Source organism: Nansenia antarctica (assembly GCF_963989245.1).
Source record: "Nansenia antarctica genome assembly, chromosome: 8".
Classification (NCBI taxonomy): Eukaryota; Metazoa; Chordata; class Actinopteri; order Argentiniformes; family Microstomatidae; genus Nansenia; species Nansenia antarctica.
Window position 1 is genome coordinate 47,987,133 of NC_137678.1, and position 26,149 is coordinate 48,013,281.

The 26,149-nt window shown below is 43.5% G+C and overlaps 1 protein-coding gene and 1 pseudogene across 2 annotated transcripts in view; both read left to right on the forward strand.

Moving 5' to 3' along the window:
* Positions 1-6,321, forward strand: part of LOC308164315 (putative RNA-binding protein 46) — a gene marked incomplete at both ends in the record, with an annotated part of 15,198 nt that extends 8,877 nt beyond the window's left edge. The window contains 2 exons of the mRNA XM_080538438.1: positions 1,509-1,611; positions 6,131-6,321. Coding sequence (XP_080394564.1) covers positions 1,509-1,611; positions 6,131-6,321 — 294 coding nt within the window. The remainder of the gene's footprint in view (positions 1-1,508; positions 1,612-6,130) is intronic.
* Positions 6,322-12,113: 5,792 nt separating this feature from the next.
* Positions 12,114-24,747, forward strand: LOC308164316 (SANT and BTB domain regulator of class switch recombination-like; annotated as a pseudogene). The gene is made up of 12 exons: positions 12,114-12,125; positions 15,321-15,473; positions 15,820-15,968; positions 16,365-16,428; positions 16,745-16,777; positions 18,677-18,776; positions 19,236-19,323; positions 19,420-19,448; positions 19,770-19,843; positions 20,015-20,103; positions 20,486-20,577; positions 24,744-24,747. The product of its transcript is annotated as an SANT and BTB domain regulator of class switch recombination-like (transcript).
* Positions 24,748-26,149: the final 1,402 nt, after the last annotated feature.

The following is a 26,149-nucleotide window of genomic DNA, read 5'->3' on the forward strand; positions in this document are numbered from 1 at the left end:
GGTTGGTTGCCTCTGTCTGTCTGGCTGGCTGGCTGGCTCTCTGGCTGGCTGGCTGAATGTGTGTATCTGTGTCTGTCTGTCTGTCTTTGTGTCTGTCTGTCTTTCTGTCTCTGTTTGTCTCTCTGTTTGTCTCTGTCTCTGTGTCTGTCAGGCATGATAATCGCTCACCTTTCGGCGAAATTCGCCGTTTTGAATACAAAATAGGTGACCTACCTGAATCGTGTGGATCCGATGAGAATATATTTGGAGGGGGGGGGGGGGGCGGGGGGGGTTGCTGTGGAGCGGAGTGATGTCATTCAACTTGTGTTTACAGTTGGGCTACTAGGCTACTTGTTTTTAGCCTAGCCTAGCCATTGAAGGCTACATTGCTAGTGTAGGAATACGCCATAAGCAATGGGATCTAACGCTGGCGGGCAGTGATCCTCAGGTTTTGATGTGAGTTAACACATTTCATTGGTCCCTGTTTTCCAAGAGTCTGAGGTTGAGATTTACTTGGGTGTGTTTGAGGCATTGCCGCTGGGCAAAAAATGTGTGGGCCATACTTTTGCAGAGTTAACTGACTGGTAAAGGAAACCTGGTCTCCTCTCCCTATGGAAGACAGCCTCGACACATGCAAGTGTGGCAGAACCTGCAGCTAAAAAACGAGGCTACTGCTCTAATTGACACGGTGGCTAAAGATGCCTATTAGTACAGTAGAGAAAAAACGAACAAATCCTTTATACATTTTTTGTGTACCGGTATTTGGCCGTTTTTATTTCGGGTAGGCTATAACTAGACTATTGGTAAACATTGTAATTGGACTGAACAGCTATACTGTACATGCGTGCGCCGCTCTAATGCGTGCGCAGGGTTTTAGTAATAATAATAATAATAACTTTTATTTGTATAGCAATTTTCCTGCAAATGTTGCAGCTCAAAATGATTTAATCATTATATAATCATAATTTAATTATTTAGTCATTTAAAAGCAATATTAAAAAGATGGGTTTTTAGTCTTGACTTGAACATATTTGCTGAGGTTGGCATCCCTATTGTACACTGGCAGTGCATTCCACAATCTGGGTGCATAAAATGAGAATGCAGCCTCACCAAATCTCTTCTTTTGTACATGTGGTACACAGAGAAAGCCAGCGTCAGAAGACCTGAGAGCTCTATTGGGCTGATATGCTAGCAGAAGGTCTTTCAGATATTCTGGTGCTGTGCCAGTGAGAGCTTTATAAACATAGATATAGCGGCATGCCTTTTTCTGTTGTGCATTATTGTTATGTTAGCCTAATTTAATTATTCAGGAGACATTCATGACAGTCTGTCTGTCTGTCTGTCTGTCTGTCTCTATGTCTGTCTGTCTCTGTCTGTCTCTGTGTCTGTCTTTGTCTGTCTGTCTGTGTCTATCTGTGTCTATCTGTCTCTGTCTGTCTCTGTCTGTGTCTGTCTGTCTGTCTGTCTGTCTGACTCTGTGTCTCTGAGAGAGATGGTCACCGTGTGTTGATGCCTGTGTTGTCCACTAGGTGGTGATCTCTCCAGCGAGGAGCAGCTTCATGCCTGACAAGGTGTGCAGCGTCCAGGACGATGCCAAGGAGCTGGCCGCTCAGAACGCCTTCCGGAACCTGGGTACACACACACACACACGTACACACACACACACACACACACACACACACACACACACACACACACACACACACACACACACACACACTAGGGATGTACCCGAATACAAATAAGTTATTCAGGAAAGCACATATAATGCGATGGAAACACATACAGATTCTACCCGAAGTTGCTTGTTATTATTCTGAAAAAAGCCATTGACATGTCTGTTCGTCAGCCATTATTTTTCTTCAGATCCATTCATATCATTGTGAATGGTCACAAGATAAAAATGCCCATTCTGTTTGCAACATAGGACTTTGATTCCACTAACTAGTCGTTTCATTTACTACACATTTTGGAAAAGTGATCACTATTCAGTAGCCGTCCCCACCAAGTCAGCGCTGCCTCGATGCGAAACTCTCGCATTGGAAGTAGTAATTCACATTTCCCTTGCGAACTGCAGTAATGTTAACACTTCAAGAAACGCAAATGCAGCATCATTGGAATTTAAGATGATTCCCTTCAACTGAAGGATATTTTTCTATATATTTTTAATGTAAATCATTTATATTTCCAATGCAAAACAGAATCTTTCAGTTTCAAATTATTATTTTTTCAGTTTCTGGTTGTTCAACGTCCCCCAGTTAAAGGGGTGGTGGTGGGATTCAAAGCTTAGTTTAGTTAAAAAAAATAAAAAGAGAGAGAGATAAAACATACAGTATGATGATGTGGTGATGATGTTAATTATAAACCAATATGAATTGAACCAATATTGATTGAAGGCACAAACATTGCATTGCCAATGAATATTAGATTAGAAGCTACAACATTTGCCTGATTGAATCTGACTTCCGGTATAAACCACGCCCACTTCTGGTCTTCTATCCGAATACAGATACAGATACAGATAACTTTGTAGGTTGAACAGATACAGATACAGATAATGTTGTAGGTTGAACAGATACGGATACAGATAATGATGTCTCTGTACACCACTAACACACGCACACACACACACACACACACACACACCTGGGTTTCCGTTAACCGGTAATTACCGGTCTTTGTCCGGTAAAATCTGTTGAAGTCCGACATATTTAAACCTCTTCGGTCATAATGTCCGGTGAAAATAATTCCCTTTAAGCACAATTTGAATACAATTTGCAAAAATTAATTTGTCACATATTCTGATTCCTTCTACATTAAAAAAGACGAATATATAGGCTATATTTTTTCTTTTATTATTAATGTGTAGACTAGCCTACGCGATGAACAACAGCGGCAGGGTTGCCAGATGGGATTGACAATTTACAGCCTAACTAGTCCGCTAAACCCAATAGCCCATTCGGCGGTAACCCGCCCCATCTGGCAACCCTGTCTCTCAACGGCGCGAGTAGTTTATTGCTTGCGGAGAGTGAAGGTACCTTTCGGGAGTAGTTGTGAGGGAGAAATTCGTCCGTTAATTTAGTTTGATCTAGTCTAAATAAAACCACTGCAGTGACCGGAGTCAAGGTTATTGTTCTGCGTGTTTTGGATGGGCTAGAGCACAGTGAATGACCACAGAGGGCCGTGAGATGCGGCTAGTAAAGGACGCTAGCCATCTCAACCCCGTTCATTGATTGAGCCTGCCGTGCCCGTTCCAGCCCTGAGTCGGGAGATTCAGAGTACAACATCCCCCTGGCTACCTCTTCTACTCCCCCTGGCTACCTCTTCTACTCCTCCTGGCTACCTCTTCTACTCCCCCTGGCTACCTCTTCTACTCCCCCTGGCTACCTCTTCTACTCCCCCTGGCTACCTTTTCTACTCCCCCTGGCTACCTCTTCTACTCCCCCTGGCTGCCTCTTCTACTCCCCCTGGCTACCTCTTCTACTCCCCCTGGCTACCTCTTCTACTCCCCCTGGCTACCTCTTCTACTCCCCCTGGCTGCCTCTTCTACTCCCCCTGGCTACCTCTTCTACTCCCCCTGGCTGCCTCTTCTATTCCCCCTGGCTACCTCTTCTATTCCCCCTGGCTACCTCTTCTATTCCCCCTGGCTACCTCTTCTACTCCCCCTGGCTCTTCTACTCCGGGAGTTTCCATTGAACTTTCCTCCTCTACATTCGTCCATCTCCACGTGCGCTACTATCGACAACCTGGGCTACTGGTACCATTAGATTAGGATTGATTAGATTAGGTTGACAATACCACACTACATTTGAGTTTAGGGATATCAATGTTATATATTTGTGTATGTTTTATCTTTATGTATTAAATTAGGGATGTCCCGATCCGATACTGAGATCGGATATCGACCCGATATTGGTCCTGAATGCTGGATCGGAGATCGGACCAGAAAAAAAAAAGGCTCCGATCCGATCCTACTGTCATCCGCAGTCAAACTTATGTGTATAAGCGATGAGAGAATAAAAACAGTGAACAGAAACACGTGTCGCAGAAATCCTTCACGCAAGTCCTATATGCGCTTAAAATGCGCATAGCGCTTCACGCGAGTCCTATATGCGCTTAAAATGCGCATAGCGCTGCGCTGTGTGCTTCCGGTTTCATTACAAAGAGGTTAACCCTATGTGCCTGACGTCTAACAACATTCAAATTACTCTAACTTCATATTTTTTCGGATTTCAATGTATGACACATCATTTGAAAGCTTATGATCCGTAGTTCCAATCCACAACACGTCGCATTTGTTGCTTTAATAAAGGCTGGCAGTCTTTAATTTAACTGTTGTTGGTGTGGACTATATACTGGGGAGGTATTTGAATGAATGAATGAATGAATGGTCTTTATTGTCATTGCTACAGTACAGGTACCAAACAACGAAATTTAGGAGGGGTGGCTCCCCTGGTGTTAGGAGAAAAAAAAAAAAAAAAAAAAAATATTCAGGGGTCAAAAAATTTATACAAATATCGGATCGGTATCGGTATCGCCGATACCCGAAGCCCAGGTATCGGTATCGGTATCGGTAGTGAAAAAGTGGGATCGGGACATCCCTATATTAAATGTTATAATTGTTCCACATTTGAGACCTGTCTTCCCCCCACTCAGTTATTCAGTCGGTGTCCATCATCTTAGTTCAATTTAGTCTATCTATAGTGTTAGAGTTTAATTTGTGCCACTAAATTGAAAAAGTCCACGGGTGTGTATCCCCCCGATACATCCTCCCCATTCTCATACTCCCGAGTCCGAGTAAGTATGATTTGACAGGCAGCTAGACTTAATGCCTTCCCAAACAGCGAATCGTGGTTATAGAAATGACGTTGTTTTATTGATAAAAAGGGTGAAACTGGAAAGAGAATATAGAAAACTTACATTACTGTCGTGAAACTATTTAACACACTTCAGTTAACGTAATGTGGAGTCCGTTCATTGATCGATCGATGCAGTCCGTTCAAATAGACATCAAAAGCTAAACTAGGCATACTTAAAATTACCAATTACATCCTTAAATCCCATTAATGCAATTAAAATAAACATCTTAGCCTACAGTCGTAATTCAAAGTAGCAAAGGTGACTAGGCCCAGTGTGGCGCGCGTGCAGCCCTGGACAGTAGCGCATGCGAATCATGAAAGCCTATATTATTATATAGTTCGCATCTAATCGTATCGGATGAGAAATAGACATTAAATGGCATATATAGGCTATACAACAGCTATAATCACCGCGATAAACACCTATATTATATTTGAATATGATGACCGGAATTTCTCCCGTTTGTCCGACACATTGAAATCTTTCCGGACACGTTGACCGGCACCAATTTTTTCTAACGGAAACCCTGACACACACACACACACAACCTGGTTGAGTGAGAGACACTGAGCCAACACACTGTGTCAACACGATCAGACACACTCAGATCAAACACTCCGTCAACTACCTGTTTATTGACCTTTCCTCTCCTCTCCCCCTCTTCTCTCTCTCCCCTCCTCTTCTCTCCCCCCTCTTCTCTCTCTCTTCCTCTTCTCTCTCTCTCCTCTTTTCTCTCTCTCCTCCTCTTCTCTCTTTCTCTCCTCTCCTCTTCTCTCCCCTCCTCTTCTCTCTCTCTCCCCATCTCTCCCCCCCCTCTTCTCTCTCTCTCCTCCTCTTCTCTCTCTCTCCTCTCCTCTCTCCTCTCCTCTCCTCTTCTCTCTCTCTCCTATTTTCTCTCCTCCTCTCTCTCTCTCTCCTCCTCTTCTCTTTCTCTCCTCTCCTCTTCTCTCTCTCTCCTCTTTTCTCTCCTCCTCTCCTCTTCTCTCTCTCCTTTCCTCTTCTCTCCCCTTCTCTCTCCTCCTCTCCTCTCCTCTCTCTCCTCTTTTCTCTCCTCCTCACCTCTTCTCTCTCTCTCTATCTCCTCCTCTTCTCTCTCTCCTTTCCTCTTCTCTCTCCCCTTCTCTCTCCTCCTCTCCTCTTCTCTCTCTCTATCTCCTCCTCTTCTCTCTCTCCTTTCCTCTTCTCTCTCCCCTTCTCTCTCCTCCTCTCCTCTTCTCTCTCTCTCCTCTCCTCTTCTCTCTCCTCCTCTCCTCTTCTCTCTCCTCCTCTTCTCTCTCTCTCTCCGTTCCAGATTATTCCTTCCTGAACGAGGGGTCTCCTGGGAGCTTGTCTCCCCCTCCGACCAGCACCGGCCTTCTAGCGTGCGGCTGTCGAGCCTACACCTACCCCGCCTACCCTCTCTCCCCCCTCTCCCCCCCTCTCCCCCTGACCGCACAGACACCCCAGAGGCTCTTCATCCCCAGCCAGTCAGGGTTCTTCTGACCCCGCACCACAGGTACACACACACACACACACACACACACACACACACACACACACACACACACACACAAGCAGGGTTCTACCCAGGATGTTTGAACAGCGTGGCGCTCGATTGCATCATCAAAACCAGACTCTCGTTTATTCATGTCAACATGTGCAAAAAATACCAGCTAAAACTCTGCCTTCACTGAGGAACATCACAACCAGCTAAAACTCTGCCTTCACTGAGGAACATCACAACGCTTTAGCTTTTGTTTTTAACAACAATGTTGTGACTAAATATGTAGTTTAATAAAGACAGTTACTCTGTCATTACTAAATATGTAGTTTAATGAAGACAGTTACTCTGTCATTACTAAATATGTAGTTTAATAAAGATAGTTACTCTATCATTACTAAATATGTAGTTAAACTTCAAAACTATTACCTGGGCACTTCCATTACACTACGCAAAGCAAGACACCGGCGCACTCATACACTCACACACTGCTTGTTTATTGCAGAGGAACAGGGTGACTGACATTTTGACCTGCGTCTTCCCAGAGTCAACAACAGAGGAAAGGGGGGGGGGTATACAGTATATATCCTCCACCCACATAATTGGATAATTGTCAGCCATTTTCAAAGATAGAAATAATTATGTATGTATATGAATAAATAATGGGACTCATCACAATTATCTCAAACAGCAGTCATAAATGATGTAGGTCTATAGCAACAACAATATATTAATATTTACAAATATTGACATGTTCTGGATATTTATTCTCACAGTACAGAGTAGACTAGGGATCATTATAGGAAACAGGAGAGGCTTGGTTGGTCATTTACTCCACCAGAAGCAGCTTGCAGCTGAGTGTATATCCAAAAGGCTTCCCTGCGTAGTAGTTAATGATCATGTCGCCTCCCCTTGGGGATGGCTTAACCTGTTCTATGCCTATAAATTCGAGGGAGGAGACCGAGCCGTGGTTTGCTTCAGCGTAGTGACGTGCCATAGCATAATCCAGATTTTTATCCTCTCCAATTTTCGTCGTTTTCGTCCTCTCCAATTCTCACTTTGAGTGCTCGCTTGGTCTGACCCACGTAGACTCGATCACAAGGGCACTTCAGCATGTAAATGACATGGGTGGAATTGATCAACCTTTCTTCCCAATGACCCATGAAGAGGTTAGAATAGTTAGGTGCAAACCCTGCGCCCATGACAGCGCTCTGTGATTGGATGTAGTAAGAACCTGCATATTGGAAGAAGTTCATTTTGAGGGCCATCTCTTTTAGAGAGAGTAGACATTCATTAGGTGGAAGAATACCTTCTTGAGAAGCGCCCTGAAGTTTTTCTTCCACCTAATGCATTTCTACTCACTCTAACCAATATGCAGGTTCTTACTACATCCAATCACAAGGCTCTGCCATGGCCATGCCATATCTCTGTTCTGTTATTGACTCTGAGGAAGACGCAAGTCAAAACCTTTTTTTGTTAGTCACCCTTTTCTTCTGCACTAAACAGCAGATTGTATGAGTGCTCCGGTGTCTCGCTTTGGGTAGTCTAATGGAAGTGCCCAGGTAATAGTTTTGCTGTTATATTTGCTGTTATGTCCTCTGCTGAGCACCAAACCCCCTTGGATCTTAAACATGGCTGAAGCTTGTTAGACTTTACGTTTGGAACTTTGATAACGTAGTTTAACTTGTGTTGACATAGTGGTGCCGCCATGTTCACAGTGTGGCACAGTGCCACTTTTCCATTCTCTGGGGAGAACACTGCACTCGCTCACTCACACAAACACACACACACACACACACACACATACACACACACACACACACACATACACACACAGAGGAGAATAGTACTTGAACACTGTTAACACTAGTCAGCCTTTTCTTGATCTTCAGCTTGACTTCTTAGAAGTTAAGATACAAAAAAATCAGATTAGACACACACACACACACACACAAGATCAGATGGGTTTTATTCACCCAGACAGAGTTCCTCTGATCGGTCCCACTAGAGCAACCTCAGCACCAGGACTTAATACAAGAACATGATACTTCATGCTGAGCTTCAGTTCTTTAAACACACACACACACACACACACACACACACACACACACACACACACACACATATTCAGCTTAATAAGACAGATGGTTATTCATGCCCAGTGGGGAGTAGGGCTGCTGATCTCACACTCTTCCACATTGTTGGAAAAGAAGAAAATCTGAAGTATGAAATATTCCAGATCCTCTCACAGAGCTGAGGAAAGGCATTTGATGAACATGAATATTTCACTGTGAACTTATTACTAGCACTGTTTAATTATTGATAACACTATTAACTTGTTCATAACACTATTGATAACACTAAACTTATTGATAACACTGTGAACGTTTTGATAACACTACATTTATTGATTGCGCTGAACGTGTTGATAACACTACACATTTATTGATAACACTATTAACTCGTTCATAATACTGTGAAAGCATTGATAATTGATCGTACCCTCAGATTCAGTCTGGCCTGTCCCATCACCACCGCCTGAGAGAGAAGAGGAGGAGAAGGGAGGGGCGGAAGAAAAGAAGAGAGATACCGCCTTCAGTTTTTTGTACCTAGTTGATTTAATTTAGACAATGTTCCTGTTAGTTGATTACCTCTGGTCCACTACCCATTACACCATCTCAGGAGAGAGGGGGGTTGGGAGAGGGGGTAGGAGGTTGGTGTCCTCTGAACCACCGCTCATTACACCTACTACATCTCAGGAGGCGGGGTGGACTTGTTCCCTCATGTGCCTAGTTAGTTATTTTGACTTTGCTTGGGTCATTTGGATTTGAACAGGAGGCAATTTTAGCATTTTAATATGTTGTGTTCAGGGAGATGGTTTACTGTTTGTTCTTCTGGGCAGAATAATCTCAGCCACACAGCCTCACACACCGGAGGGAGACAGGATGATTAAGTACCAGCGCTTCAAACACACACCACCATAGTGTGTCTGTACTGCAGCTGTATGAACTGAACACTGTTGTAACTGTTATATCACTTGTTATTTCTTGTTTTGGAGCCTCCTCCACCTCTGTTTCTACTGTGTTAAAACAAGGGGAGGCTGGCGGGGTTAGAAATCGGAGGACCGGCTCATTGTGAGGGATGGTGTCAGATGGTTGTGTTCTGTGCATCACAGTGAGCCCGTCCTCCAATTTCTACCTCCGCCAGCCTCCCCTGATTAAGATTGACTGTGGATGGTTCACTGGGATTTTTTTTTAACTGTTGCTGAGATCATGTTGAATTCAATAAACACATGAAATGCAGGTTGTGCCTGTGGGTGTGTGTGTGGGTGTGGGTGTGGGTGTGTGTGGTGGAGATACATGGGGAGAATTACAGGGCTTAAAGTTCTCCGGCATGGTGCCGGATTTCCGGCGCGGGGGAATTTTTAGCAAAAAATAAAATAAAATCACATGGTATTTGTTTACATCGTAATTTAAAGAGTCATCTTCAGCAAAGAGACAGTTCCGCCTACCAATGGTATCACATTGCTCAAGCCAACCAACGACTTCTAGCCAATCGGAGGCAGAGTAGTGGGGCGGGCCTTAAGAAGTTTGAATGAGTGTAATGTTAGCTTTATAGACGTTCGCTTTTAGCAGCCCGCTATCTCGCTAACTTTAGTAAGAGTCTATTAAAATGGAAGCCAAGTTTCTTAAACCTGGCGAAGACACAGCTATACTAGAACGAGGAGTAAGGAATAAATGGCGCTGGGCATGGATAGAGGAGAGTAGCAGGGTTTTTCCTGCATAGAGAACTATGAGGCGGCCGCCTCCGTCATAGCCGCCTCCAGCTCTCGACAAAACTCTTGACAGTCGTATTTAACTGCAATTGCGGCATTGCGCCGACGTGGTGGCGGGGGCGCTGTTTTACAAATAAGTTAGCTTTCGTTTTTGCTAGCGAAACAGCTGATAGTTGATGTTGACTGCTCAAGGAGAATACATACAGAATGCATGAGAGCCTTATATTGCATTATATTACATTATATTTTGAATGGTCATCTGGTGCCTGAATATTGTTTTTTCCTTTACATATATAATGACATTTCCACAATAAATTGATGCAGAAAGGGCACAAATTGGTGCATATCAATTCACCAGAATGCAAGAAATTAAGTGTTTTATGCTCGTTTAAGGACCCCCAGACAGCCCCGCTTCATGGGTCCCCCCCGATGTCAAACACCACTGGTACCACCTCCGCCTCATTTTGAGCCAGGAAAAACCTTGAGTAGTGACGGGAAGCCTTATGGGACGTGGTGCCAAGAAGGAGAATATAAGTGATAGTGGCTTAATAAGTAATCAGTTTGTTCTTTTAAAGACATGTATATATTTTATTCTGTATTGTTATAGTGATAGTGGCTTAATAAGTGATGCAATCAGTTTGGCCTTTTAAAGACATCTAAATATATTATTTTATTTTGTATTGAGTATAAAACAGTATTATGAATGAATGAATGAATGGTCTTTATTGTCATTAATACAGTACAGGTACCATACAACGAAATGGTGCTTGGAAAAAGACTAAAAACACGAGGGCCAAGGGTAAAATAAAAAAGGGAAAAGAGCTGGTTTACATAAATAAAGGCAATGTACACTATCTACTATACTACTATACTATACAATAAAACACTGTGCTGTACTCTATGCTATGCTATAAATATCCTAACTTTTCCTATATCTGAACCTTATGTACACAAGGGTTGTCATATTGCACATAGTATTGTTGCACATTCATTTAAAGTATTAATGCATTTTAACATTGAGACATATATTTTGTATTGACTATAAAATAGTATTAATGCATTTAAACATTGAGACAAGAAGCTGTCTTCTGTACCCGCTCTCCCAATATCTCAAACTGTGACCCCCCTCCCCAAGAATTGGTTTCAGGCACAGGATTTTTTCCCACTTTATGCCCTGGAATTATGTTTTGGGGATTACTGTGTGTCAAGAGCAGTTGGGAGTCTTGGATGAAGTAGACAGAAAGACTATTAACTTCAACTTTGTATTTAATTCTGTGTGTGTGAGTGTAGTTTTAGGATGGAGGGGAGTTAAGAGCGGGCTCGTTAAAGAGCTCACATCTCACAGATTACTGTATACACAGCTTCAGCAGGGAGATGTGTGCGTGTGTGTGTGTGCTTATGGGGTTAGTGAGGAAGTGTGAGAGATGTACGCTACAGTATGTGAGTAAGCGAGAGAGAGAGTGTATAAAAAAGGAAGTGTGTTTAATAGCCTTGAAAGCCTGTGTGAGAGAGCCAAGAGATCAAGTGGTGTGTGTAGTCCTAATAGCCTCACAAATGTGTGTGTGTGTGAGAGTGTGTGCCTGTGTGAGAGTGAGTGTATGTGAGAGTGTGTGTGCCTGTGTGAGAGAGAGTGTATGTGAGAGTGTGTGTGCCTGTGTGAGAGAGTGAGTGAGTGGTTGTTGTGGGTGTCGGCAATAGGGAGGGAGAGAACAGAATCCATTCTATCCCAGTGTGTCCCAGATCCTCCACCCTTCCAGTCTGGAGGACAGATAAACCCGTCCTTGCGCATCCCTACGCGTCCTTGCCTCTTAAAGTACTGGAGGTCTTCTTCCTCAGCCTCACCCTGCACACACTGTCAGAGGAGAGAGCAGAGCTGCAGAGGCGTGTGTGTGTGTACGTGTACGTGTACGTGTGTGTGTGTGGAGCAGGGAGGGAGAGACAGTGAAGGAGAGACGGAGGGAGGGAGAGTGAAGGAGGGAGGGAGGGAGGGAGAGAAAAAGTGAAGGAGTGGGGGAGACAATGAAGGAGAGGGTGAGAGAGTGAAGGAGAGATGGAGGGAGGGAGAGAGTGATTGGAGAGGGAGAGAGAGTTCAGGTGAATCTTGACATGAAAGGGTTTTGTCGGAACATTGCTGAAGCGAAGCTCCTCTGAGCTCCTCCCTCCTTTCTTTATTCAGGTTACAGATTGTTTGTGTGTGCGTGTGTGAGAGAGAGCGCGAGTGTGTATGTGAGTGTGTGTGTATGAGCGTGAGTGTGTGTGTGTCTGCGTGTGCGTGTGTGCACGTGAGTGTCTGTATGTCAGTGTGTATGAGCGTGAGTGTGTGTGTGTGTGAGGGTGAATGTGCTGTGTGTGTGTGTGTGTGTGTGTGTGTTGATGTACATTCCCCTCTATTCTTATCATAATCATATTGCTCCTTCCCCTCAGGGTCTGCAGGTGTAACAAGCTGCTCACACAGCATCAAAGGACGGGTGGTCAGAAACACCAAGGTGCTCACTAGCTAACCGCTAGACACACACATGCTCACACATGCTCATCGTGGACTTCAGGAGGAAAAAATCTGAGATCCAGCCCCTGCTCATCGACGGAGAGAGCGTGGAGAGAGTCTCAACCCTCCGATTCCTGGGGGTGCACATACAGGATGACCTGTCCTGGAAGAACAACACAGCAGCCACCATCAAGAAGGCACAACAGCGGCTCTACTTCCTGAGAGTCCTCAGGAAGGAACACAACAAGCAGGAGATACTGATGGCCTTCTACCGCGGCGTAGTGGAGAGCATCCTCACCTACGGCATCTGCAACTGGTTCTCCAGCTGCACAACCGCGGAGAGAAATGCGCTACAGAGAGTCGTGAGAACAGCCCAGAAGATCACCGGCGCCCCCCTCCCCTCTCTGGAAGAGCTGTACAACACACGCTGTCTCAGGAAGGCCTCCAAGATCTCCAGAGACCCAACCCACCCTGGGTACGAACACTTTGCCCGGCTGCCCTCGAAAAGGCGGTACAGGACCATGGCCGCAAGGACAAACAGACTGAAGCTCAGCTTCTACCCCAGGGCCATCCAGGCCCTGAACACAGCAAAGACCTAGGTTCTGGGCCCTGGACAGTCTGGACGGATTGATGGCAGCTGCTGGATTGAAAAAAATCAGGTGTAGTGCTGAGGCACAAATGTGTACATTTCAAGCCTGCAAACTGCGACACTTTAAATGAATGTGCAATAACACTATGTGCAATATGACAACCCTAGTCGTTTTATCTGTACAGTATAGTATAGTGGAAAGTGTACATAGCCTTTATTTATGTAAACCAGCTCCTTTCCCTTCTTTTTTTTCTTCTTTTTTTTTTTTCTTTCCTAGCACCAGGGGAGCCACTCCTCCCAAATTTCGGTGTTTGGTACCTGTACTATAGCAATGACAATAAAGACCATTCATTCATTCATTCATTCATTCATTCATTCAAAGACGTGGATAGAAAGATCTCCTGCGTTCCGGGGAAAATTAACATCGACCCTCAGGGAGACATCACATATACACATACTAGGTACTGGACTAGCCACATTGTTCATGTATATGCTACATACATTTGACTTTATCAATCAAGAGGCTTAGAAGACCATATTCAAAGGTACTGTCTTCCATAATGTCCACAACTATGGTGCTAGTGAGAAAAAAAAGTCCCCCAAAAGAAGGATCATTGGAGGTAGGCACATCCCTCCACAGGAGCATAAGCTTCAGAATGTTGGTCTTTTTGAACGTGTGGTACCCTCAAACTAAGGATGCCATTGTATAGTATTCAACTACACCAAAGTCAGAATCGCTAAAGCCCCGCTTCTATATTCTAGGCCTTTATTTACTTTCAGTGGCTGCAGGGAGAGGATTGTACAGCATTTTTATTACACCTGTCATAGCCATGTGTGTTAACAGGTTGTTGTTTTTTTATTTATCCTCAACACCAAAAACACAATCGCTTTATTTTTTAACTTTTTACAGTTTCAAAATAATAAAACAAGTAAAAAGGCCTTGTGCAAACGTTTGGGAACCCTATCAGCTAGTACTTTGTAACTCCTACTCGGGCAACTATTGCTAACTAAAGCTAACAGCTTGCAAACGATTCCTGTAGCCAGCTAAGAGTCTTTCAATTCTTGTTTTGGGAATTTTTCCCCATTCTTCCTAGCAGAACACCTCTAGCTCAGAAATATTCTTCGGCCTTCTTGCATGCACGGCATGTTTGAGATCTCTCCACAGATTTTCAATAATATTCAAGTCTGGGGACTGTGATGGCCTTTCCAAAACCTTCATCCGTCTTTCCTGGAGGTACTTCATGGTTGATTTTGAGGTATGCATCGGGTCATTGTCTTGCTGGAATACCCAACCTCTCTTCAACTTCAATTTCTGGACTGACCTTTGAATATTATCCTCTAGAATGTCTTGACATGGTGGAATCCATTCTTCCTTCCACCTGCACAATATTGCCTGTGCCCCCCAGCTGCTACACAATCCCAAAGCTTAATGGATCCACCTCCATGCTTAACAGTTGGCAAGGTGTTCTTCTCTACAAATGCTTCATTTTGGTTTTGGTTTTGTCAGTCCAAAGTACATTGTTCCAATAGGCTTCAGGTTTCTCAAGGTTTTCTTTTGCATACTTCAGATGTTTAATTTTGTGTTGATGTCGTAGGAAAGGCTTCTTTCTGGCAACTCTGCCATGTAGGTCTTTGTTGTTTAAGGTACGCTGTATTGTTGTCCTGTGAACAACTAGACCGGTGTCTGCTACTCTTTTTTGCATCATCCTTAGACAACTGTTTAGAGGAACCCATGGTTTTTAGCACCACTGCAATCGGGTACTTTAGAAGGCATGGAGTTACTTCAGAATATATAGTTCAACCCTGGAATTATATTCACCTCATTGAAGCTCTAACGAGTAAATCACCTTGGTCTGGGCCTTAGTAATCATCTTCTCAAAAGGTAACAAAGAATAATCCAAAAGGGTTCCCAAACATGTGCACATCATCATTTTAAAAACCTTGCTTTAAAATTTGCCAGAAATGTTTAACTTTGTAGCATTTAGTGTTCAGGTTTGCTTTCAATCACAAGATTAATCGTAACAGACATTTAAACCAGGGGTGCCCACATTTTTGCACCGCACTTTTGTATGTTCTACTGTATATTTTTGCATTTGTATGCATTAAGAGGTATTTAAAACGTCTATTTGTGTGTGTGTGTGTGTCTGGGTAGGTGTTTGTTTGTGCAGAGCTGTCCCAGTGTCGGTACCACCCTGAGGGTGTGATGTACCCAGGGATGGGGGCAGAGCAGGGCTGGCACGGGATGGGCGTCTACCCCTGCTGTAACCAGAGGGTCCTCCGCTTCGACCCAGCCGGTATACCCAAGGTGGGATTTTTCTTTACACACACACACACACACACACACACACACATACAAGAAAGATGAAAGAAGGATAATTATATTTGTCCATTTACACAGAGGTAATGGAAATTAGTATTTTGCACACACACACACACACACACACACACACACGCACGCGCACACACACACACAGTTGTTGTGAATAGATAGCACACACATTCCACACAATGCATTTGTTACACACTGCATACCTTAGCCATTACATATTTTAAAAGATTGTGTGTATGTGTGTATGTGTGTGTGTGTGTGTGTGTGTGTGTGTGTGTGTGTGTGTGTGTGTGTGTGTGTGTGTCTGTGTCTGTGTCTGTAGGGCTGTAAGATGAGGGACCACATAGTGAGTACGTCAGACAATGGAGACTGCGGGGACCACCAGGTGAACTCGGCCCAGACCAGACTGCTCAACGACCTCCTACTGCACAGAGACGCAGTTTGTGTTTCCAATACGCCACCATCAGAGGGGTGAGTGTGTGTGTTTGTAAATACCCCTACCATTGTTTGTCTATTGTATTGTTGCCACTGTCTTATGTCCTGTCTTGTTATCTGAACTGTTTTTTAAGCTACTATTTTGACCCTGTCTTGGCAAGGTCTCTCTTGTAAAAGAGGTTTTAATCTCAATGTGACTTCCTGGTAAAATAAAGGTTAAAAAAATAAAATAAAAATGGTGTATGTTGTAAGAGTTGTCTCGTGTATATGTGGAGTATAGTTGATGTGTGTGTGTGTGTGTGTGTGTGTGTGTGTGTGTGTGTGTGTGTTTGTGTGTGTGTGTGTGTGTGTGTGTGTGTGTGTGTGTGTGTGTGTGTGTGTGTGTGTGTGTGTGTGTGTGAATGATGAAAGGCCTGTCGAGTCTCCTCTCAGTGGGGAGCGGGTGCTGGACTGTGACATCCACCTGGAGCCTGGGCTACTGGGAGAGGGCAGCACTGTGAGTATCCCTCTCTCTCTCTCTCACTCACTCACTCAGTCTCTCACTCACTCACTCACTCACTCACTCACTCACTCACTCACTCACTCACTCACTCACTCACTCCCTCACTCACTCTCTCTCAGAATCAGAATTCTTTTTATAACTATATTCGCACTATATAGGAAATTGACTTAAAGACAGACAACAATATAATATATAATAATAATAATAATAAAAAACAACAACAATGTAATAAACAACACTATATAAGCAAACATAGTTTAAAAAAGACAATGACAGAAAGGGGCTCTCTCACTTTGTCTCTTATTTGCAGTTTTCCCTGTTGAAGAACTGGAGCCTACAACTGGTAGGGTCAAAGTTTTATTTAATTTTTTTCAAATCAAACATTATTTATATAGCACATTTCATACAGATGCTTTACAGGAAGAATAAATACAATACAATACAATTCTGTGCATTATGACTGTTCACTTCAAATGAAGTGTTCAAGCACACTGCAAATGGTTTTTAGAATAATGTATGCAGTGTTGGTGTAACTTTGATAAAACATAATTGAATAAAAATATTTTTCATTGTACCAGGACCACCATCAGGTTGTATTGCTGTCATCTTTATTGTCTTTATTGTGTTGTTGCATCATAACTGTGCTTAAGATTCTCTTTTGGCAGGACCTGTGACCATGCTGGATGCAGAACGATGCAAATATAACACTAAATTTATGGACAGTGTGTACGCCGATAATATGCAAGGAATTTTTCCTGGATACATGGTGTACAGGTTTTTGCCCTTGCTTGCTTGCTTTGTGCCTGTGGTCCTTGGCCTCCCCTTGGGGACCGCTGGGTACTGGTAGGCAAACTGGCTAGTAGTCGCTCTATTGGTAGAGGGCTGCAAGGGAATTTTTCCTGGCTACATAGTGTACAGGTTTTTACTTTTGCCTGCTCGCGGCTCTGTCAGTATTGATTGATTGATTGACTGATTGACTGAACAGTTTCATTGTGTGAAGCGCATTGAGTTGCATCTTGTAAGAAATGCTCTCAGTGGGGAGCGGGTGCTGGACTGTGACATCCACCTGGAGCCTGGGCTACTGGGAGAGGGCAGCACTGTGAGTATCCCTCTCTCTCTCTCTCACTCACTCACTCACTCACTCAGTCTCTCACTCACTCACTCACTCACTCACTCACTCACTCACTCACTCACTCACTCACTCACTCTCTCTCAGAATCAGAATTCTTTTTATAACTATATTTGCACTATATAGGAAATTGACTTAAAGACACAGACAACAATATAATATATAATAATAATAATAATAATAATAATAAAAAACAACAACAATGTAATAAACAACACTATATAAGCAAACATAGTTTAAAAAAGACAATGACAGAAAGGGGCTCTCTCACTTTGTCTCTTATTTGCAGTTTTCCCTGTTGAAGAACTGGAGCCTACAACTGGTAGGGTCAAAGTTTTATTTAATTTTTTTCAAATCAAACATTATTTATATAGCACATTTCATACAGATGCTTTACAGGAAGAATAAATACAATACAATACAATTCTGTGCATTATGACTGTTCACTTCAAATGAAGTGTTCAAGCACACTGCAAATGGTTTTTAGAATAATGTATGCAGTGTTGGTGTAACTTTGATAAAACATAATTGAATAAAAATATTTTTCATTGTACCAGGACCACCATCAGGTTGTATTGCTGTCATCTTTATTGTCTTTATTGTGTTGTTGCATCATAACTGTGCTTAAGATTCTCTTTTGGCAGGACCTGTGACCATGCTGGATGCAGAACGATGCAAATATAACACTAAATTTATGGACAGTGTGTACGCCGATAATATGCAAGGAATTTTTCCTGGATACATGGTGTACAGGTTTTTGCCCTTGCTTGCTTGCTTTGTGCCTGTGGTCCTTGGCCTCCCCTTGGGGACCGCTGGGTACTGGTAGGCAAACTGGCTAGTAGTCGCTCTATTGGTAGAGGGCTGCAAGGGAATTTTTCCTGGCTACATAGTGTACAGGTTTTTTATTTTGCCTGCTCGCGGCTCTGTCAGTATTGATTGATTGATTGACTGATTGACTGAACAGTTTCATTGTGTGAAGCGCATTGAGTTGCATCTTGTAAGAAATGCGCTATACAAATAACATTTGATTTGATTTGATGATTTAAATGACCCTAACCCCCCTATCCCCTAACCAACCATCAGAACCCCTAACTTACACTTTGCCCTTGGCAGAGGCAGCAGTCCCTTCTGTCTGAGGAGGAGGAGTACACCACGGGGTCAGAGGTCACAGAGGATGAGGTCGGGGATGAGGAGGAAGTTTCCAAGAAGCAAGGTTATGGACTCATCCAGACCAGTAGCTTCTAGCAATTAATGTACCCCTTCAGTGTGCAGATCTGAAGGAATGGTGTCAAGAAAACAAAATGGTGTCAGTGCACTTAATCCCAACTTGAAGGCTAGGTGGAGCCAACACCATTTTGCTTTTACCTATCCACATATGTAATAATAATAATAATAATAATAATAATAATAATAATAATAAAAATGTATTGTGTTTATATAGCGCTTTTCCGGGTCTCAAAGACACTGACAATATGGGAAAACACAGAAACAACAAGCAACAGATAACATGAGCACATAGAACACAGAATGAACGAACAGGGAACAATTAACACAGCAATGTCCAGGGGGGGGTGGAGGTGGCAGGGTTAGGGGAGATATGTGACACGTTCTAGTCTTTTGATTGGCAACCAATCAAATTGTTCAGACTTTTCTTATGTTTGCCTTATTCCAGCTGCTAAGAAGGCAAAGAAGTGGAGCAAACCTCTGAAGAAGCAGGTGTCCTCTCCCAATGTTCAGCGCAAAGAGAAGCAGCAGAGAAAGTGAGCATCATTCTGTAGTGTACTTATGAGATGATTGTGCTTCCCTTGGATATAATAACTGCTGGGGTTTTTTAAATGCCTATTTCATTCTTACAGACACCTTCACGAGACAACACACCATTCACGTGAGTTCAGCTATACTGTATACTCTATTGTATAGTGTGCACAAATATCTTGAGTCTGCATCTCTCATAACACCAATCTTATTTGGTGTCTGTCCATCTTGGTTATGATGCAGCTGCCTTTATACATTGGTTGGTCAACATTACAATTTACTCAATACATTTTGAAATGTTATTCATGAATAGAAAGTTGCTGTCATTATGCATGAGGATTCATTTCAGTTCGTTTTCAGTTCAATTCACTTTGTGTGCATTTTTTTTTAAAAATGTGTTAGAATGTGTCATATTTGAATTACTGAGGTAATTGGAACTGTGCATTTCCAGAGTGAGTGCCCAGAAGAGCAAATGGGACAGCTCTCGCTCTATGCGCTACAACCAAGATGCCCAAAGAGAAGAAGGTAATGTCTGTGTGGCGTGTGTGCTTGTGTGCGATACTGCAGTTGTTCTTAACTTTACTTTATGTTCACTATTTCGTTTTTATTGATTTAACTATTTTCTTCTCCCTATTTCTTCTTCTCTCTCTTTCACCTCCCATGTTCTCTTCTCTTCTCTCCCCCTCTCTGTCCCAGACCAGCGACGTATGGTGGATATTATTGGTCATCTCACTAAAATGAGATTTGGGGATCAGGAGCAAAGCAAGTCCAAGGACATAAAAGAGGTGTGTGGCGTGAGTGTCCACTCTTGATGACATCATCGCACCCTCTCTATACTAGATGTCTATGTCTCTATACTAGATGTCTATGTGGATTTTGTTTTACCTTTGCTGTCAAAAGCGGAACTGTAATCTACATGGCAAAGGAATGAACTGTTTTCTGTTGACTGTCTATTTTTTAATAGTCTAAATTGCTCCATGCAGAAATGTCAATACTTAGGAAATTTCCCCCCATGAGGTTGGTAAGACTGACGTTGGTTTTGAGACACTTGTGTTAGTGTAATCTGTGTTAGTGATGTATAATTTGTGGCTTTGTGAGCTGTGCTTGTATGAACTGTGGTCATGTTTGTGGTTAGGGTCATATCATGTGTGGTTGTGGTTGTTACAGCATGCGGGGGGAATCTACTCCAGACTGGAGGCTCAGTTCAAAAGCCCGTCCCAGGCCAGTGGCCGACAGGGAAGCTCTGAGAAGACCCTCAGGTACGACTTTGTTGGAGCCCAACCAATATTGGGTTTTTGAGTCTGATGCCACTATGAATTATAAATGCTGTAAATGCTGCTTTAACATTTAAACAGGGTCTTTTATTGAAGCACATTTTTGAACTGTCTCTTGTTCCCATTCCACTCCGATGCTATTTGTTTAGTTTTAGGTTTGAAAATGTACCGATACATATGCCTGTAGAGGGCCAATATTGGTTAAGAATATTATTGAACCAAATACTACCTTGCAAAAGTATTCACCCCCTGTCCCATTTTCATATGGTGCCAAATGCATTTAAGATAAGAAAAAGAAAGTCAACTTATAGCATAAGTATTAACCTTATTTGCTGTCGCACCCCTATGACACAAAGGTATTCGTTTGCAAAATGTTGTTAACTATTATTCGTTCATGGAGAGATAGACTTGCATTTGAGCTAGGCTAATTGTAGGACTTCCACAACCAAGGGGTAAAAATGTGTCCAGTGTACACTGGGTAGATCAGTGGGTAGAACACTTTTTATTTGAATTCCAGGCCTATAGCCAACAAAATGTGAAAATTGTGCAAGTGGTGTGAATACTGTCAAGGCTGTATCTGCTCCATATACATGCATGTTACATACATGTATACATTCAGTCTTAAGTAACACTCAAAACATTACAGTATGTTTCTTTTCTTTCATATTTCCCCACTCTTTTACTGTGAATCTGTCTGTCTTTTTCCTCAGTCTCTCACCTTCATTTAATCTGATATTTTCTGTTCCTATTTTCTGTTCCTATTTCCTGTCTTCTCTTAGAGCAAAGACACGCAGTCAACCTCGGCCCACATAGATGACAGAAAGAGGAAACGTGTGAGAGAAATATGGAAGATGATTGTGGAGCGATAGAAAGAGGAGGAAAAAGAAGATGAGGATCAATCGGGACAGATCCTCATGCATCATCAACTCTTTGAGAACGATTAACCCCAAATGGGGAACTTTGCAACAGCTACTGCCCTTCGCTGTCTCCTTGCTTGTTCTAAGCCAGTGGTTCCCAAACTTTTTCAATCAGGCCCCCCTTGGGTAATTGGAAATATTTTCGAGCCCCCCCTAACCCGGTTCCCACCTAGATTGATATAATTAATTGTATAAAGTTGTAAAAACATTACATTTTCTCTTCTAATAATACCAAGACACATACAGTATATCCAACTATAGTTTTATATTTTATTATGGTTTGAAAAGGAACATAAGTGCTTGGCAAATGATCCTGTGCCACTGAAATATTCAACATATCAACATTAACTAATTTCTACTGCATCACTATTCTTACTCCTCACATTTCTATCACAATTACGATCAATGACTTGTGTGTGCTTGCTTTGCCTTGCAAATCTTCTCAAAGCGGGGTTGTTGTTTTGAGACTGCCACTCTCAGTTCATTCTCAATGTTCAACTTCGACCTGTATTTGCTTTTGATAGCAGCAACAGCAGAAAAGCCTATCTCACACAGGTACGATGTTGCAAAAGGCAGCAGTATTCCCACAGCTTTCTGTCCAATGAGAGGGTAGTCCTTCTCCACTCCAATCCAAAACCCAGCCAAAGTCGTGGATGTGAACTGCAGCCTCATGGTTGACTCTGAAGTCATGTCGATGTACTGTTCCTCTTCCGCAGTGCTGAACATGGCAGGTGGTGGTGCAACAAATGGATCTCTAATCCAGTCGTATTTGGCACTGTCATCCACAGAGAAGTATTTCTGGAAGCTTTGTTTCAGGGCTGAGATGTGCTCTCTCATACATGGAACCACTGTGCTCTGCAGCTCATTGGTCTCGATGAATGCCTTCAGATTCCCAAATGAGTCGATGTCCCCCTGTTCAAGTCTCCTGCCCCACATGTCCAGTTTCCGTGTGAAAGATTGTATCCTGTCTGCCAGATGTGGAAGGTGTGTGTTGTTGCCCTGCAACTGTAGATTCAATTCATTGAGCTTCTCAAACATGTCGCTTAGGTAGGCCAATTTCATGAGGAAGTCTTCATCATTAAACTTGCTGGCAAGTTCGTTCCCTTCCTCCTCCAAGTAGATTCGGATCTCATCTTTCAGCGATAGCACCCTGGACAGCACCTTTCCGCGAGAGAGCCAACGCGACTCGCTGTGAAATAGCACGGCTGTGTGCTCGGAGCCCATCTCCTCGCACAAAGCGGAAAAAATGCGAGCTTTCAGTGGTCTTGTTTTTATGTAATTGACGGTGGTGATAACATGAGACAAAACGTCATTCAACTCTGGACTCAGCTGCTTTGACGCGAGTGCCTCCCTGTGTATTATGCAGTGAGTCCACACTGCTTTCGGTGCAACGCGCTTGATGAGCGTCTGGAGCCCTCCCCGTTTTCCTGCCATGGCCTGGGCACCGTCGGTGCATATCCCCACACAGTCCTCCCATTTCAGATCGGCTTCACTCAGGTATTTGTCTATGATTTTGAACAGTTCATCAGCTGTTGCTCTGTTTGGGACATAGTTGCAAAATAGCAAATCCTCGCTCAAACCCTCCGCATCAATGTATCTGACATACGCTATTAACAGACAGTCCTTGTTACTATCTGTGGCCTCGTCTACCTGGAGCGCAAAGCGTTGGTCTTTTATTTTCTCAACAAGCTGCTCTTTCATGTCTTCTGAGATGTCATTGATGCGTCTCGCAATAGTGTTGTTTGACAGGGGGATAGCTTTGAGTTTTTGGGCTGTTGCCTCGTCTATCATATGTGAAACCATATCTATTGCAGCAGGGAGTATTAACTCCTCAGCGATGGTGTGTGGTTTTTTAGACTGGGCGATACGATATGCCACTTTGTAGGAGGCAAGTTGAGCATTAGACGTAACAGATGCTGTTTTAACGAAACGGCTCTGCTGACCACGGTATTCTTGGAGTTTTCTCTTGAAGAAATCGAGGGGCTTCTTCACATCAGTCGGGTGTGTGGTCTCCAAGTGACGTTTCAACTTGCTAGGCTTCATGCTTTCTGCCGCTAAAGTTTTGAGACAGAGGACACACAGTGGTCGTTCCTCCGCACCGACCACATTAGACGTGAAGCCCAGGGAGAGGTATGTATCGTCATACTTTCTTGACTTTGGCTTTGGGACGTTTGTCATGGGCTCCTTCGCTTTTCGTTTAGCTTCTGGCTCTTTCATAAACTTATCCATTGTTGTTGTTGCTGCTAGATAGCTGGAGGAGGGAGTGCGCGCGTCAATGACGTGAATGGAGCGCGCGTCAATGACGTGAATGGAGCCCCCTCGCTGCCTCTTTGTTACAGTTTATGGCCTGCGCTCCATTCAGGTTCTCATTTTTATCATCCAACGCCCACAACACCCCTGATGGTAACCTTAAGCAAGCAGTGTTTGTTTACAGCTCTTGTGTGTGCATTTTTTTCCCCTCCCATTATTTCTGCGCCCCCCCTGCAGTACCCCCGCGCCCCACTAGGGGGTCGCGACCCACAGTTTGGGAACCGCTGTTCTAAGCTATCGCCCCTGCAACTACTAAGGTCCTAGTTTGGTCAACTTAAGCCCAGGAGGCCTGTTTTCTTGATGGGGCTTTGTGGCCCACTGAGTCCAGTCAAGCCCTGCTCAGCCCAGTTCAACCTGACCCTGGTGTATTTGTATTGATCACCTTCTATCCCATTCGCTTTCGCTTTACTATATCGTCATGGCAATAGATTGGTGGCCACTAGCCCTTGTCTTGGTCTGCTGTATCCCAGCATTAGATCTCATTAAGTCAATCAAGGTCTTAGAGTTGAGTAATGTGTTTTAGTGCTGGACTAGAGTTAAAACCTTCCAACCCTATAGGTTGTCCAGGACCAGGATTGGAGACCACTGGAATAGCTAGATCAACCTGTATACCATAGAAACTCCTCCTAGGATGAGAAATTAGGAGCAATAAAATGTCTGATGCTATGTCTGTTAGCACCATGAACCACTGGGACCAAGATAACATGGATTAGTCTCTCTTTAACTGGTGGTCACAGTATACTTCAAGCACTGTCTATAAAGCCTCTCAATGAGCTATGGAGGAAATGCACATATAGCTGTGATTATGAAAGCATACAAGTCTTCAATTTCACAAAAATTCAGACGCAGAAAGACTTCAAATGTAAACTACGTTCCAAAATGTCCTTTTGTCCCCCTTCACCCCCCCCTCTATCCCCCCTTCAGCTAAAGCGCACCTTTCGTCCGAAGCTCATCGAGGGACCTTATAGACGGCGTTTTATGTATGTTTATACTATGACCATCAGACAGTAGGCTAGGATGAACTGTGCAGTCGAAAATAAAGTGACAAATGAAACAAATGTATGGAATTGCATCTTTCTCTTGTGACTGTGTTCACTGTCAGTTCATTTGTTGAAGACCAGCTTTATTCAATTATACTACTTTCCAGTAGATGGCAGGATAGCTTCTGAGAAGGTACAGTGCGAGGTGTTCAGTAGGCCCATTAGATCATCTTTGCCTCACTAACCCCCACACCAAAGACACTAACCTAAGTTGGACTCATGATAACTTTGCTAAACACATTTGTTATGATATTCATATCTGTCTCTTTGGCTTGAGGCCTTGTACAGGGATAAAGCAATGTATTCATCCAACCACAATAGACAAGGTATATCATCCAAGATCAGTCTCAATGTAATGTAAAACAACATTTGTTTTAGGGGATGATGGGGGGGGCCTTTCTTCTTCAGCGTATGGGTTGTTGTTTCCTCTCCACTTCACCAGGCTCTGGGCCGAGGGGCTACCCTTTTACCACCCCGAGACCTGGTTGAGGGGCTCACCCGGGCTATATTTCTGGACACCCCTCCAGAAGCCACGTCATGGTCTCGTCATCTAATACCGACAGACCGTGCATTCCGTTGGGTGGGTGGTACACCGGGCAATCCAGGATAACATGGTCTGCGGTTTGGTCCTCTGGGGGGGCCTTGATCGTGTGTGTGTGTGTGTGTGTGTGTGTACACTTTTTTTCCCTTAAGTGCGACAGTGATTACCTGCTTGTGTAGGTAGCTGCTAACTATAACATCCTCCTGCGAACATATTCAGGAATATTGGTAAGCTCAGCGTGGACTCTGCACACTGGGGAAAACCTGGCTCCCTGTTGAAGCAGTGCACTCATGCTGCACCCTCACAGCGGATGCCTGGAATGGTTCCCTAAAACTGGGTCAAGGGGGAGTAGGGCTCCAGTTACCCCCAGAGCACAGCACCCTGTGTCGGGAGAGTTTTAATGGTCATTTCAGCACAAGCTCATTTCAGCACATTCATGAATTATGACTGAAAAGGAACGGGAGCGTTTTAGCACTATACAAACAACCAGGGTGACCGTGAACAACTGTAAGGGATGCCTTGAATGGAGATGCCTTCTTTTTTTTTTTTTTTACTTATGAGAAATTGAACCTAGAGACAGCTAAAAGTCTCAACTTTAATTAAAACATGTTCACGACAAATGTAACTTAGAGAAGGGGGATTTGTCAATAGAGATTTTTGTCTAATTAGCTGTGCTGGCAAGTACATTAGTATAAAATGCAGGGCCCCAGATGCAGGGTTACACACCAGGGCCCCGTCTAAAACAATCC